Source organism: Glycine soja, chromosome 2, assembly GCF_004193775.1.
Source record: "Glycine soja cultivar W05 chromosome 2, ASM419377v2, whole genome shotgun sequence".
NCBI classification, from domain to species: Eukaryota; Viridiplantae; Streptophyta; class Magnoliopsida; order Fabales; family Fabaceae; genus Glycine; species Glycine soja.
The window spans coordinates 49,818,017-49,833,987 of NC_041003.1; the positions used below are offsets into that span (position 1 = coordinate 49,818,017).

Sequence of the window (15,971 nt, forward strand, 5' to 3'; positions counted from 1 at the left end):
AGTTATTATTAACTTATATCTTTGCTGTGCCACAATCTGTATTTTCAAGTCATAAAAAAGTACAGAACTACAGATTGAACAATTTTTCAGCCACTGTATTTGCAATCTTCCTAGTGATCTTCTTCTCCTTTTCAGCAGTACTTCTTGCAGTCTTTGTTGGGTGAGGTTGAACTTTACATTTGCTTTGGCTTTGACTCAAGAAGTATATTCTCTAGTGAATGATCATGGTGAAAGTAAGTAAGCAACAAATCTGTCACAATCTGTGTTGTTATTTTGCCAGTTTCTTTCCAATCATTCTGGTTCTCGTCCTTCTATTTTCAATTTCCTTTTTCTTTTCAGTTTCTGAATCCTCTCCTTCCCTTCTTACACTACTGATTGCTCTTCTATCTACCTTGTTTCTTGTCACACTGGCAAAGAAAAAAGGGTCCCTACATGAAAATCTTGTCCAAGATAACCAGCAGAAATTGGAGTTACAACCTTCATTAGAAGATGTTACTATCCAACAAAATGAAACTGCTGAGAGGCAAGCTGAAGCACACTCAGAGTCTTCATTTTCATTAGATTGTGAAAGCAGAAATATCATGGATACAAGTTTTGTACTCAGTGCTGAGAAGTATTATGAGCAAAAAGCTGATCCACAATCAGATACTTCACTTCCATCAGATAGTGAAAGCACTACTAGCTCAACCATGGATGAAGAAAGTATTAAGATTCATCACAATACAGATCAAAATCTTGATATATCTGATAGCTTGGTCTTTGATTATGATGTTGATGAGGAGGAGGAGGATGGCTTGATTGAAATCAAGCTTCCAAACAACTACTTTTTAGAGTTCTTGCCAGAATCCATTTTCAAGCAACAAGGTCTCACGGAGCTCTGGGCAGAAATTAATGAGATGAATGAGGATGAAAATTTAATTGAGATTGATATTTCCAAGGGATCCACAGAGCATCAAGATTTGAGATTGGAGAAGGAGTTGGTTTGCTGAGTAGATCATTGTATTTTTAGTGATTAATCTTTTATTACTAATTGTTATCATGAGCTGCTATTTTAGGTGAAGTTTTAGTCATTAACTATTTTCCTTCTTGATGTTTACCAAAATTTTGTTCTCTTCTATTCACTTGACCTTTTAATCTTAAGCCGTGTTTTTTAATGAAGTGCTAGTTCTAATCTCAATCAAATCTCTTAATTTTATCAGTTTCGTCACATTACAAAACATAGTATGATTATGTTTTGTTTGAATGACTTTAGATCCACAAAGGAACTTTTATGAGTGTTTGTCATCAATTTGGTTTGTTATTTTCCTCTTTAAATCTCTCGTTCCCTCTCATGTTCGGGAAAGTTTATTTAACTGCATTACTATACAATCATGTGCCAAGTGTGTCTGCTGCTGACTCAGTCTGTGCACTTTCCATGCAACAAGTTGCAAAATAAAGGCCTTTTTTTTTTTTTTGCCATAAAGTAAACTATTTGTTAAAGCACTGTTATTTTTAAATCATTTATGAAAGTACTCTCAATTTTAATAAGTAGTTGGATAAATATTTTATATTTGGGAAATCTACAATTTATTATCTTAAAATTTGAACTAAAGGTTTTAGGACCATGGGCGACAATTTCAATTTTTAAAGACTACTTTTAATTTAGTGGTTGTAATTTAAATGACTTTTTCTTTTAAGAGTAGAGATAGATAATTTTAACGAGCAATTTGATAGTTTATTTTTTCAAAGAAGGGTCGTTACAATTTGTTTTCCAAACTATTGTTTTTCTAGCTTTACAAATATAAATCCATAGCATTTTTTCTTAAAAGGAATATAATGCATAAACCATTAAACTTGTGGCGTGGTCCTTAGAGGACTTGTATACATGGGCTTATTTATCATTCTCTGACCCATAAAATAAGGGCTGAGCTTACTCTTCGGCAGTCAACCAGAAAGGACTCACTGGAAAAAAAGGAAAAGAAAAACCAGAAAGGACTCTTGACTTCTTGTCCTTGACTCTTGACTGAAATATATACATATAGAAAAGAAGACACAGAAAGGATGAAATTGAGCATTTAATCTCTTATACAAAAATCTTTTTTTTCTTCAGAATATCAATGCAAATTGAAGGGGTTTAAATATCTAAAGTATTTAATTTCTTAACTTATGCCATTTGATTTTGTTTCTAAGACTTATCTAATTTTGAGAGATTACTTTCTTACTTATCACGTAAAAAAAAATAGTGTGGAAAAAGTCCTTTCTAATTTAAATGTGCATCTTAAAAAATAACATTATACAATGTTAAATTATATAAAAAATGCAATAGCTATTTTTATTTGAGAAAAAAGGATATGCATTTTTTATACTGTTACCTCGTCATTAATTACCATTATAGTAAATTTGTTGACTTTAGAACTAATTTTAAATTCATTAACTTAAAATAATTTTTTAATGTTAAAAAACAGTATGACACGAGTTACTTTTTAAATATTACTACTACATATGGACGTATAATAAAGACTTCACACGAGCTAAAACATTTAAAACTCAACTGAATTTGATATCTTCTAGTTTAGTTTTTGGTATCCCTAAAAAAATATACGCGTAAGAAAACAAAAGAGTTGAACAATTAAAACGAAACAAAACAAGGTAAAGGACATCACATCAATAATAGAAATTAAAGCAATGATGCATGGGTCGGTGACCCACTTAGCACCCCTAACAATTAATGTTTATTAGTGGATGCCTACATGCATGCAAAGTCACCATATGTATATGTGACCACTGACTATAACTAAACTAGTGCCACCCATTTTCTTACTTGAAAGGCCTATGTCTCCAGATGATTAAATTATTGTACGAGTGTCCGTGGGTGGGTGGGTGGGAGATGTGAATATTAGATATATATAACTCATTGTTCTGCACCTCTTGTTTGACCTATTGTATCACAAGTTAGATGACCAACAATTAACTATTATCTCTTTGGAGGTCATTGTTGGGACATTTTCTTCTTCATCGTTAATGCAAGTTATGGGGCAATTGTTAATTGATTCAGTTTGTTGTACGAGGTTGTCATTTAACGGTATCTATATCTTAAAAAAAGATATAAGTACTTGGATAAGCATTTCTTTTAAATACAAGAGATACAATTTGATTGTACCTTCTTGCTTTATATATTTTTGGGAAGCTCAATATTTTTCTAGCTCAAGATGGATAATGCCAAGTTCGTCACATGAAAAATCGTTAATATTTGCAGTTAAAAAAATTCTAAATATTTGTTAGGGTGCAATGAATTATATGTTAAAAATAAAAAAAAGAGGGATAGAGAAATTGAATTTATAAAATTAAGGTGGGAATGAATGCATAATATGAAAAGAGATAGAAATAATGACATTGCACCATGTCTCTCTTATGCCTATATATACTTTCCTTTGGGTAAAAGGAAAGAGGATGATTGGTATGCCTATATGTATATAAAAAATATTTATAAAATTATTATAATATTTCAATTGTTTGAATGTAAAACTAAAAAAAAAAAAAAAAACGTTTTGAGTTATAGCCTATAGCATGGAAGAAATACCCAACGTGCTTAATGCCAAATTGCCAATAAGACAATCATTTGGGAATGTCACACTTGTTCGTACGTACTTGCACAGTAAGCTTCCCATTCTTAGTGTAACACCAGCAGCATTAATATGATATGCCATATACGTTTATACGGAAATAGATATTGAAGATCAAATTTGCTTGAAAAGGAAGAAAAGCAACGATGATCAAACTATATTGATTCCACGTCTTGTGCCCTACAATTGCTTAATTATTCACATCTAATCATTTATGATAGCGTTTGGTTGTGGTATGGACACCGGACAGGAGGAGGCCTTAAAACTCAAAAGACTCACTGTGGCATTGCCAACACCGACACATCTAGTCACACCCTTTCATAAACAAAACCCCCGTATTAAGATTCATGCATGACGAGAGTAATGCGTTACACTTAAAATTAGATTTTGAAATCACAATTATCGTTTAATTATTAATGAGTGAATCTTAAACCCTAAATTAAAATGGGTATGCATAAAAAAGTAGTTATAAATATAAAAATATTAGACGTGAGGAAGCGGAGAATGTAGCAGATACGAAAGCAACGGTGAAGATGAATAATGAGTGAGGCAATCCAATGGTGAGAAAGGTGTCCGTGAAAGCAGAGACTTATCGAGAAACAACGGCACAGAAGGTTCCACGTGGGAAGCAGATAAAGGAATATTAAGCAGAGAGATCCAACGGACACTGCTAGTGAAGGCAGAAGAAGAAGATTCCTGGATTGATTGTGAAGATGGCTGAGTCGGACAACGACTCGGGAGGGGCGCAGAACGCGGGAAACAGTGGAAACTTGAGCGAGTTGTCGCCTCGGGAACAGGACCGGTTTCTCCCCATAGCGAACGTGAGCAGGATCATGAAGAAGGCCTTGCCGGCGAACGCGAAGATCTCGAAGGACGCGAAGGAGACGGTGCAGGAATGCGTGTCGGAGTTCATCAGCTTCATAACGGGTGAGGCGTCGGACAAGTGCCAGAGGGAGAAGCGCAAGACCATCAACGGCGACGATCTTCTCTGGGCCATGACAACCCTGGGATTCGAAGAGTACGTGGAGCCTCTGAAGATTTACCTCCAGCGCTTCCGCGAGATGGAGGGAGAGAAGACCGTGGCCGCCCGCGACTCTTCTAAGGACTCGGCCTCCGCCTCCTCCTATCATCAGGGACACGTGTACGGCTCCCCTGCCTACCATCATCAAGTGCCTGGGCCCACTTATCCTGCCCCTGGTAGACCCAGATGACGTGCTCCTCTATTCGCCACTCCCTAGACTTTTTATATTATATTATTTAATTAAACTCTCTTCTCCACTCAACCTTTGCAAGATCACTGGGTTGGTTAGTCTTGTTACTTGTTACTGTTTCTCTCTATCATACCTATACTCACTCTTCCTCCTCATCTATTATTTACATCCAATGCAAATTCTCAAATATTCCTTTTTCTTCCCCGTTCATAATCATCTCTATTTTCTTTTTATCTGCAACAATATAAGCTGAAACCATCAAATATCATGTAGCGCACACAACCAGTAACTTGATACAGAAATCTATCAATATATGTTCTATGATTTCAACCTAAAGAGAAAATCCAATCCATATTTCCTGATAGACTTAGCAGTAAAATGAATAAATAATAGTACATACTATGCACTCACATTGCACTTTTATTCGGTCATTTAATCATAAAATTTAAAATTTATTAATTTTACAATAATTATTTAAAAGTCGTATTGATAATAATTTTTAATTAGTTGATGACCGATGAAAATTTACAATTTTGTACATGTATATTAAAATCTCACAAAAGATGGGGGAAGGGCTCGTGTTTTCTTCATCTGAAGCTTTGTTTTTCTTTGGGCCTTCTGAATTATTTTTGGACAGTTGGTATGTCCATTCTTTTCATCTTTGCTTAGACACTCCCCTTCTCAATTTGTTTTTCAAAAATGTCCTCTTCAAAAAAAAAAAAAAAAGCATTCCCCTATTAGCCATTTTCGAAAAAGCTAAAAGGCAGCATAGATAATATGAAACACATTTTGCGTTGTATGGCGTCGCCATTAATACCAGAAAGAGTATTACAATTGTAGAATCAAATAGAACATACATGTATTTGCGATTGCCGAGATCTGGTAAATCGAAAAAAGTGAAACAACTGTTTTATTGTATGCCATTGTCATTGCCACTTAGGAAGGTGCAAACTCACATACACCACTAGGGTTTCAAAGCAGAGGAGAAAAGATATAGAGAGCAATAAAGATAGAAAGGAGAAAATGTAGATTAATGCTGCCAAGGCAATTTTTGTATTCCTTGTGATCGAACATTGGAACGCTAGGATTGTGCACGGTTGACTGGTGCAGAGGCAGAAAGAATTACAAAATGGGGGAGTGCAAAAATACAAGATTAATTGTTAGGGTATCTTTGAGAAGAAAAAAATAGAAAGGAAAGTGTATCAGTATCAAGGGGGAGTGGAAATAGCAAATCCCGATTGTAAGCAATGTAGGCTTCGATGTTTGTACAAGCCAAGCCAGCCCACAACTATACCATCTGGGCAATGGAATCATGTAAAACTCTAATAATTTATTATTTGTTACCGTGAATCTATAATTATATCTATCAATATTGTATATAGTAAAGGCGACTTTAACAAATTAAGAAAAAAAGAAAAGAAGTAATATTGGTGGCAATGTGCAAATAATTTTTTTCATTTGTCATTTTTATAAACTATTCTTACATTATTTCAATTTATTCGTAACGACATTTAAATAAAGTTGTATGTTCATTTTATAATATAAAGTTTAGGTGTATTGTTCAAAAAATCATTTAAAGTAAAGGTTTATTGTCCAAGGAAAAAAGATATTTTTAATTTTCTTTCACCAAGCCAAGCAAAAGATATTTTTTGTAGTTGTTGTTGAAAGAAGAAAGAGTGTGATGTTATCTATCTCCTTGTCCTTCTTCTCCCTCCTCATCTTCTCTCCCCATTCGGCAAACATACAGCATCCAAAATCGAATCTTTGTTTGAAACATGGCTTCCTCCTCCTTCCTCTGCCCCGCAGCATTTACCTTCTCACAGAAGCCACTTCAATCCACTTTTCTTCATTCCTCCTCTCTTCTCACTCTAAGCATTCTTCCTAAGAAATTGAGAAAACCCCACCAACTGAGAAGCCTCATAGTGGCCAAATCCAATGGCAGTGACTCTGCTGATGTTCCTGACCGTTTGATTTCAGCACTTTGCTACTTTTACCCTTTCTTTGATGGCATACAGTATGGAAAATATGTAATCACACAGTTCTACCCTGTTCAAGCCATTGTTCAACCATTGGTTCCTGCAATAAGAGTCTTCAAGAGCTTCCCTTTTAATGGGTTCCTTGTGTTTTTGACCCTTTATTTTGTTGTGGTGAGAAACCCCAATTTCAGTAAGTATGTGAGGTTCAACACTATGCAAGCCGTTGTCCTTGATGTGCTCTTGATTTTCCCTGACCTCCTTGAAAGAGGGTTTAATCCCAAAGATGGGTTGGGATTGGATTTGATTATGAGTTTGGATAGCACTGTGTTCTTGTTCCTCTTGGTGTGCTTGATTTATGGTTCTTCTTCTTGCTTGCTGGGTCAAATCCCCAGATTACCCATTGTTGCCGAGGCAGCTGATAGGCAAGTTCTTTGAATCAACAATCCGTTATTGGTAATTTAATTGTATAGCAAGCAACTTCAGCCTAGGTAGCGGAAAAGTTGCATTTTCACTTCCTTAATAGTTACTATCTTAGATAGTTTCTGCAAAACGGATTTTACTTGTTTCTTACATTGCTGGATTCTAGTATGTCTTTCTAATTCATGATTGAATTATCGTAAGATGATCCGAAACTTCCCTTTCTCCATTGTTGATTGAATTCAATGGTAGATCTCTCTGGATTTACTGAATGGTTATGGATTTGAGTTGTAATGTTTCACACATAGACATATTAATTTCTTGTATGTTTAACAATCCTACAATCAGTTATCTTCTCTTCTTTGTTCTTATGTTTTTAGGTTTTAGTATGAGCTATTCTAAGTGTTCAGACTTCAGAGTGGTGTTTTTCTATAATGGTTATGCGTAACGGGGAGAGGAAACACAGATAGGGTTAATCTGCTAAAGTTATTATCTTTTTCTATAAATGTAGAGTGGTCATGATGGAGTATGAGCCTGAGTTGAATGTGCAAGTGGTTACTATTCTTTTAATGTTTATGACCGGAATTGGTTAATGGATGACAAGCTTTTCTGAGATACAAGATGGTGTCAATTCTCAGGTTGTTGGACTAGGATAATTCTAAAGATGTTTAATCAATGTTCATATTGCATCTAAGGTGTTACCTACAGTATAAATTCGATGTGTGGATGTTGAAGTCCATGTCTCTTCTCAAGTTTAGGAGGGCTGGATTGATGACCCATAGTAACGATGGCAGATGGCTTCGTATCCATTGTAATTTCAGTGTGAAATCAAAGGATAACAGGATGTCAATATGTTAACTGTTAGCTTCATATTTAGGGAATGGATCCTCTCATGTTAAATTTTCACGTGATCATTTCATGTAAAAATTGTGTCTATATCCTTCTTCATAGAAATTAAATATGTGGGGCTATATTAAAATTAAAATTTATGTACATTTAAGAAGAGAGGGAGTGAAAGATAGATACAATTTTTTCACATGAAATGGATTTGTGAAATTCAACATGAGAGGATCCATTCCCTCATATTTAACTTCCTCCTTTGATGAATTCCTGTGTCCAATCCATCTCTGTTCTCTGATGTGGCATTAATTACTTCTAGAGTAGTTTTGTCTTTGGTTTCAGTATCCACTTTAAAAAGCAATTGGGATTTCATATTTGCATTGTTATACTCTCTTCATTATTTATCAATCTGTTGTCTCAAATAGGTTCAAAATGTCCCAAGTTGATGTTATTCTACTTTTAGAATACTCCTTTCATTATATAGGTATCCGGCTACCTATCCAAGTTGACGATGTAGCATCATCAACAAAGCTGTTTCCAGATGTTCTTTGCATGACCTCATATATAGTACCTTGTTAGCTAATACAATACTCATTTTGTGGTCTCTGTTCTTAAAAAATGCTCTTAGGTGTTGGACCCTTGTCAACAACTCTGTTTAACTCACTCGGGAACAATCTAAAAAAATTGCTATTTTGTTGTAATGCCCTGGATTAAAAGATATACCCTTCATATAACATTTAAAAGCAGGCTTTCTCATGTGTAATGATTTTATTTATTTCTGTTCATCGCTTAGTTAGAATGACATAACTTGCTCTGGTTCAGAGTTGTACAAGGGCACTGGATTTGCTGAAGAAATTACCTATTTTTTGTGATATGAAGACTGTAAGGAAAACCATTTCAACTTAACACGCCTCTTCACGTTTTTCCTGTTGCCTCTTGGTAGACACGATCACATGCCTGCTTGAATTACTGGAATCAACAGGCACAAATTTGACAAACTAAGGGTGTGTTTGAATAAGCATTGAAATCCCGTTCAATGCAAAATCTTCAATTTTGTGCACGTTTAGTGCTTGGGAATGTGTGAAATCCCATTTATCTCTACCAAAAAAAAAATTCCATTTATCGTGCTAGTTTGGTGCTACAATTAGCTGTGTATTTTCCTCTCATCGCCCATTAAACTTGACTATAATTGGTGCAATTCTTAACATGAGCTTGGATAAGGGAATGGATATTGAAATTGGAGAGGATCGTGCCATGGTATATACCACATGGAGCTGCACAACTGAATATATTACAACAGGATATTATACATAACATGTGATGTCCAATCTAAAATGATCCTTAATTTTTTCAAGCGCTCTAGGACGATAAAATACAAAAAGCAGCCAAATTCAGACTAGAAAAATAAAGGAAGAGAAAAGCATGATGAGGGGGACTAGAATTGGCAGAACCATAGAAGCAGGGCCTTGTCCTTTCCCATAAGGCACATAGGTGTAAGGATTAGGAGGCGCATAATAAGTATTTGGAGGTCCATAACCATAAGTGTAAGGTGCAGGAGGGGTACAACACTGAACACCTGCAGCAGGAGGGCACTTAGATTGGCCTGCCTTGTGTGGTGGTGGTGGAGCACCATATATAGAGTAGCCAGAAGGTGGTGGCGGAGCTCCATAAGAAGGATAACCAGGAAGTGGTGGAGTGACCTGACAGTTCTCACAAGAAGTTGGGGTTGGGATCACATCAACTACTGCATCCCCATAAGCTTCAAAATTAAAATTGGACTTTGATAACCAAAGGTTTACAACTAAAATTGCTAGAAACTTTGCTCCAAACATTTTTTCTATCAACTTTAATGTTTTACTTACTTCAGACTATAAATTCATTTATATGAAGAAGCAAGAAGGAAGGGAGTGGGGAGCTGGGAGATAATGGGGATTGCAATGATGAGATGACAAAAGCTTTATAAGGAAAAGAGTGTTCTAGATTTGGATGTTTTCATTTGCGACCAGCACCTGTTTTAATACAGTCTTGGATCTTTCGCCTCCTTTTCTTCTACACACAGGATATGGTGCCGCATGGCAGCACATCTGTCATCATGGTATTGAAGTAACACACACAAATGTCCTTCACTTTGCATTAGTCTCTGTGGTAACGGATCGTTAAAATTTTCAACCTTTTTTTTTCACTTCTGCTTTCTCTTTCTTTAATTAAAGGTGCGTTTTCTTTCTTCTTAGAACTTGCCTTTTTCATCATTGATAAATGTTGCACTATCATTAATAATGGAGTTCATTACAATGATGACTCTAAAAGCTGAACAAGCTTTATCACGGAAATGCTTCTTTTCACTAGAGAAATTTATTGCACAATGAAGATTTGGGGTAAAAAATCACTATATTTTTTTCAACCATCTTCAAAACCTTTGGTTCGCTTGTAACAAAGAAAATTGTAAGATGATTTTTTTTTTAAAATGAAACAAAATTTCTTGAGAAAACTTTGAATTTTTAATTTTTTTTATCCAAATAAACAAAATATTTTTTCCCCTCTCAAACCAGTCATAAGAGCCTGTGCCTAAGCATGAAAAAAGAACGTGCAGCTAATTAGCATCTCATTAGTGAGAAACCGATATCATTCAACTTTTGTCTAGCTAAGACCTAAAGACCTCGAATGATTTCGAAGATTTGTCCAAGTCATGGCTATTTAAATATAGATAACTCAATTCCTCCTTGTAATATGATGAGATAGGTCGTGGAGAGAATCCAGCATAGCTCCTTTCTAACTTTGCTAAGCATAACTCAATTTCATACTTGAAGGGTTCTGTAATAGGACGGGCAGCATATTCCTCAAACGGCATCCACTGTGACAAAAGGAAGAAATACATAAAAAGAAATGAAGTAAAAAAGGGATTGAATATATAGTTAAAAAAGTTATATTTTTATACAACAAATTTATATAACATTTTTTTTATAATTTTACCCATCACTTTAACCATCTCATCTCCTTATTTTATTTTATATATATATATATATATATATATATATATAATTATGTACAAATATAAATTCTCTATTAAAAAAAATTACAAGATGATTACCAATTACATTCGCAAGGAAAACATGACTCAGATACAGCAATATAGTGAAAAGTTAATTGGTCAACTAGCTTCCTGTTATAAGATCTCTTTCCGAGTGAAGGGTATCATCAATCAGCATATATTCATATAGGATTAGGATCTAAGTTCTCCAGAGAAAAGGGTATGAACTATTAATATGATAGCTGAGGCTTCAGGAATTGCAAGCTTATAAATGTAGAAAAATTGCAAACAAATAGAATCCTCTAACGGATGCGCATGTATTAATTATTCAAGAACCCACATCATTCTTATGAGTTGCATGGTCATTTTCAACTACGTACGAGATAATTATGTGTTGCTTTATGGGTTAAAGAATGTGGGACAAAATAATCACATGTGGATTGTGGTCATATAATGCTTGTAAAAATTTTGATCGCAATTAATATATACGTCTCGTAATGATCTTATTTAGCAGAGTAATCCAACGTACTTTCTATCATATTATGTACACACACTTCATGTTCACGCACCAGAAGGCAATATTGAAAGTCATTTTTTGTTTGTATTTTCAGTTAAGATTTAAAAATTTCGAAGTGCATGTGCCATTGAACTTTATTGAAGAGAGCTAGCATGCGCATTAACATGCTAGGTAGATATATATATGTGTCGCTCTTGTCTTATCTGTCAGAAAATAGTAGTAGTCTTAAAGTAGGATGTTTCATATGTGTCTTGTCATATGTCACTTCTTATGTGATCTGGGCTTATCCTTGGAAAATATCATTTGTTGGATGATGAGAACGAACTGCTTTGTTACATGATAAACTTTGTTAAACTCATTCATAAGGAAAACATGACTCAGATATATGGCAATATATAGAAGGAAGTTAATTAGTGAGTATATTCTACTATTACAGATGGAGATGATCCTAGCTCATTCATCATTTGTGACATGACATCTTTACATCCAAACCAAATTAAAGAATGACACGATGTATTGAGAAACAAAAGTATACCTTGGCAGCATCAATTTCCAAATCTTGCTTTTTGATGTCAGTAGAAAGAGGACGCAACATGCAAAGGAAATATAGTTCTGATTTCCCAAAGAATGAATTATGTGCGTGCCTGCAAATCTCATTAACATGAGCAGGTTAAAACAAAATTGAAATAAGAGGAAAAGAAGGAAAGGCACATTTTAAGTAAATTTCAGGAAGAAAATTGAGACCTGAATGCCAGTAATTCCACAAATTCTGTATCAATCTGAACAAAGAACAAAGTTGAGTTATACCAATACAACATAATAGAGGACATTCAACGACAAATATAAATAGAAATGCAACATTGCAACATTTTACTTATACACTTACTCCTGTCTCTTCTTTTGCTTCTCTAACAACTGCGGCTGAAAGCTCCTCACCCTGAAATTACCATGTTAATTTCATAGTTCTAATTAACCAAATTGGAATTTTTTTTTTCCAATGCGTGGGGAGGAAATTTTCTTTGAAAATGTTCATACCGCTTCAACTATTCCGGTAGGTATCTTCCAAAGGCCAATTTCATGGAATATACCTCTTTTTTCCTGGACTACAAGCACCTAAAGCCCTCCAAAAAAAAGAAAGAAAAGAAAAAAAAAAGAGAGGAAAAATAATTAAAGTTGTAAAATGAAACCAGGACTACTAGTTGAAAGCAAACGCGGGCTGAATCAATTAATAAGGAAGGAATTAACCATATATTAATTGTTGTTCTTTTGAACGAACCTCTTTGTTATCATTTAAGACAAGACCACCGACCCTTACACGGTGGGATGCATTTGGAGGGATTGTGCAGCTTGTTTCAGGAATAATCCAATAAACTAGCATTAGATAGTTTGGTTCAGCATGGTGGTAACCGAAACCCTCCTGCATGCACCAATATATATATATATATATATATATATATATATATATATATATATATATATATATATATATATATATATATATATATATATACATTAAATAAATTTATATAACTAACAAAAATGGGATAACATATTTTCTGAAAATATTTTCTCTCAATTCCATCTATTTCCATTGTGATTTCACTCTATATTATCTTAGAATATCAATTTAAATTTAATCCAATTTAAAAAGTTATTTAAATTATTCTTTATTTATATACTTTATCTTTGTTTTATATCTAATTGGTGGACTTGAATTTTTTTTCAACAAATTAAGACATCTTCTTATATTGATGAGGTGAATCAATTTAATATAAATTTCAGAAATTAAATTAAATAAATAAAAATTTAAAAACTGAATAGTTTTATTAAATTAAATTTCATATTTAATTGTGAAAACTAACATGCGTGATCCAATCTATAATATGTGGCTTCTATAAGATATGTGACAAACATTTCCATTTGGATTTTAAAAATTAGATAATTTAATTAAAACAATCTTTTTTTTAATAACAAGGTTTACAGTTATTAAAATCAGATAATTAAAGCAATCTTGTAGCATGAATAGATACCTTGCTGTCTTTGTACAAGGTTTAAAGTAATTAAACCTGACAAAAACAGGAAAGATTACCTTAACTGCAGTTTCAACAAGATTAACTAGTGCTGTAGGTAACTTGATCCAAACACCGCATTTCTCCTGCAACATATATTATAATTAATATATAGGAGATTAGGATTAATGTTATGGTTTCTTTACAAATAATTTGGATAATATACTTATTCAAATTCATCATAAATTTTGATACTATCTAGATAAAAGTTTTTCACAATTTTCCGGCTGAACCAGTCTTTCTTAGTAAGCTGATTATAGTGCGCAGATATTACATGATCTGTTTTTCAAATTCAAAGAAAAAATAAAATACTGAAATTGAATATAATTATATAAAACATCTTGTTCTGATTGCAAGTATATGGAGATCTAAAAAATGATACAATAATAGTTCATGGTTTCACACGTGGTGGTTCCCTCCTTCACTGGTCTCCCCCTTTATCTCTCCTTAATTATAAAATTTGCTGATAGAGTGGTGGTGATTCTGTAATCGGTGCTGGAGGCTAAGGCTTTCACGGGAAGATATGACTTATCCAAAGGGGAAGGGGTTGGAAGAAAGGATCAATGAATCTTAAGAAAAATTTATAAAAACAAAGTAAGTGAAATTGTATACTGTAAGAAGAGAAGAATACGTAGTTACACTAAGTGAATTAATATTTTATTTTGTGAACCTTAATCTTAATGAAGTGCGAATACATTAATTTAATTTAAAATTATATATATATATATATATATATATATATATATATATATATATATATATATGCATGGATATCGTTACCTGTTTCTTCCATTGTGAGAGCGACGTTCTAAGCAAAGTAACAAAAATTTCAGAGTCCATTGGCTCCTTCAAATCTATAATGACTCCTCCATGGGCATCATCTGTGGCAGGGAGAATCTCAAAATCCCCTGAACTTGCTGAGATTGACATTGGCTCAACTGAATAAATATTAACTATAACAAAAGAGAAATGTTAATGATAAGCGTCACAAAGAAGATTTAACTGCAGAGTTATAGCTAGGGAGGGATTCAAGAGGCTAAAGTTTCAAAGCATAGGAGGGTAGAACTAATCAATGGAAGTTGGGAAGTGGTGTGCACAAGATTGCAATTTATAATGCAAAATGATGGGCAGAAGCCAAATCCTAGTTGACACTCAAAAAATAAAATAAAATAATACAAGTATAATAACTAATATAATGCTAGAGAGAAAAAAATGAATACTATTAATTAAGTTTTTAAAATCATAATTTTTTTTATCCGTAAAATGTTAATTTATTAAAATACTACTTTTTATTAAAAAAGTGATCGAAGTCGTGATCATTCTTCTCTTTCGATCATATTCTTTTAAAAAAGTGAAAGAGAAACATTTGGTGCTCTGTATTTATCTAAAAATAGAAAAGCAGTCAAAGAAAATGGTGATAACAGTATTTTAAGAAAAGTGATAATAATTGTATTTTGAAAGTTTAAAAAAAACTAAAAATAATTATATATTAAAAATAAGAAATATATACATCTAATGAGATATTTTTTTTTATTAATAGTTATAAATTAAAACCATAAAGTATTAATATGTCATTATTCATTATAATTAACTATCTAACCACAAACACAGGCCATGGAATGCGCAACTCTGGTGTGAGTTCTCTATGAAGTCATGCTGACATGGTGTTCCAATGGAAATGCGAGAAATTGTCATGTGTTTCTAGAAAAAAGTTTAGTTTAAGTGATCAGTAATTAACTTATCCGTACTGTACGATTAAAATTATATCACCTCAAATACACTATTATATAAAGTGAGTATAGTTTGCATAATTAGTGTATGTCTCCCTGTTTAATTATAATTGATAGTACAATTGGAATACACGGATTTCTTAGGTAGGGTATATATGCGCATATATTGTTGAATGCTGTGCGGGCACGTATGAACAAGATTTTGTTTTTCCCTTTTTTGATAGGCAGAAAGTTGATTGTCCAATTAAACCTTTACAGTGCAATAATACGTGCCTCACGACTCACAAGTTTCGACTTGACTTAAGGGGTGTTTCACGTTCAGAGTTTCATTAATTTCATCTATCATAACTCTCATTCGTATATGTAATTTGTAATCTTTAAAACTATGTCAATATATATCTTTGGCAACCCTATACCCCCAAGTTAACCAAGGATAAATATTTCATTATTCATATTTGAATTATAAATGCCTTTCAATAAGGGATTAGTGTAATTAAAAACAAATCATATACTTTTAGAAGAAGAAAGAATGTTTATCGAAATAACTTATTTTTTTAAAAAAAACCTTCTTTCTTTTCTAG

General features: G+C 33.3%; 5 protein-coding genes across 5 annotated transcripts; 3 read left to right on the forward strand and 2 right to left on the reverse strand.

Annotated features, from left to right (window-relative positions):
- Positions 1–55: 55 nt before the first annotated feature.
- LOC114377063 lies at positions 56–1,158 on the forward strand (the record flags this gene model as incomplete). The annotated part of the gene is made up of 2 exons (XM_028335448.1): positions 56–233; positions 340–1,158. Coding segments are annotated over 2 exons (828 nt in total), but the record flags the coding sequence as incomplete, so codon positions are not given.
- Positions 1,159–4,122: 2,964 nt separating this feature from the next.
- Positions 4,123–5,018, forward strand: LOC114403180 (nuclear transcription factor Y subunit B-2-like). Its single transcript, XM_028365973.1, has one exon. The coding sequence runs from the start codon at positions 4,316–4,318 to the stop codon at positions 4,811–4,813; it is 498 nt and encodes a 165-aa protein (XP_028221774.1). The 5' UTR covers positions 4,123–4,315; the 3' UTR covers positions 4,814–5,018.
- A 1,447-nt stretch (positions 5,019–6,465) lies between these two features.
- On the forward strand, positions 6,466–7,564 carry LOC114403170 (protein TIC 20-v, chloroplastic-like). Its single transcript, XM_028365962.1, has one exon. It carries the CDS (start codon positions 6,589–6,591, stop codon positions 7,222–7,224), a length of 636 nt encoding a protein of 211 aa, XP_028221763.1. The 5' UTR covers positions 6,466–6,588; the 3' UTR covers positions 7,225–7,564.
- A 1,873-nt stretch (positions 7,565–9,437) lies between these two features.
- Positions 9,438–9,878, reverse strand: LOC114377070 (extensin-3-like). Its single transcript, XM_028335460.1, has one exon. It carries the CDS (start codon positions 9,876–9,878, stop codon positions 9,438–9,440), a length of 441 nt encoding a protein of 146 aa, XP_028191261.1.
- Positions 9,879–10,631: 753 nt separating this feature from the next.
- LOC114403163 (nudix hydrolase 10-like) lies at positions 10,632–14,720 on the reverse strand. Its single transcript, XM_028365949.1, has 8 exons — positions 14,441–14,720; positions 13,681–13,746; positions 12,868–13,008; positions 12,627–12,704; positions 12,478–12,528; positions 12,336–12,370; positions 12,127–12,235; positions 10,632–10,897 (listed from the first exon to the last, which is right to left on the reverse strand). Exons 1-8 carry the CDS (start codon positions 14,588–14,590, stop codon positions 10,688–10,690), a joined length of 840 nt encoding a protein of 279 aa, XP_028221750.1. The 5' UTR covers positions 14,591–14,720; the 3' UTR covers positions 10,632–10,687.
- Positions 14,721–15,971: the final 1,251 nt, after the last annotated feature.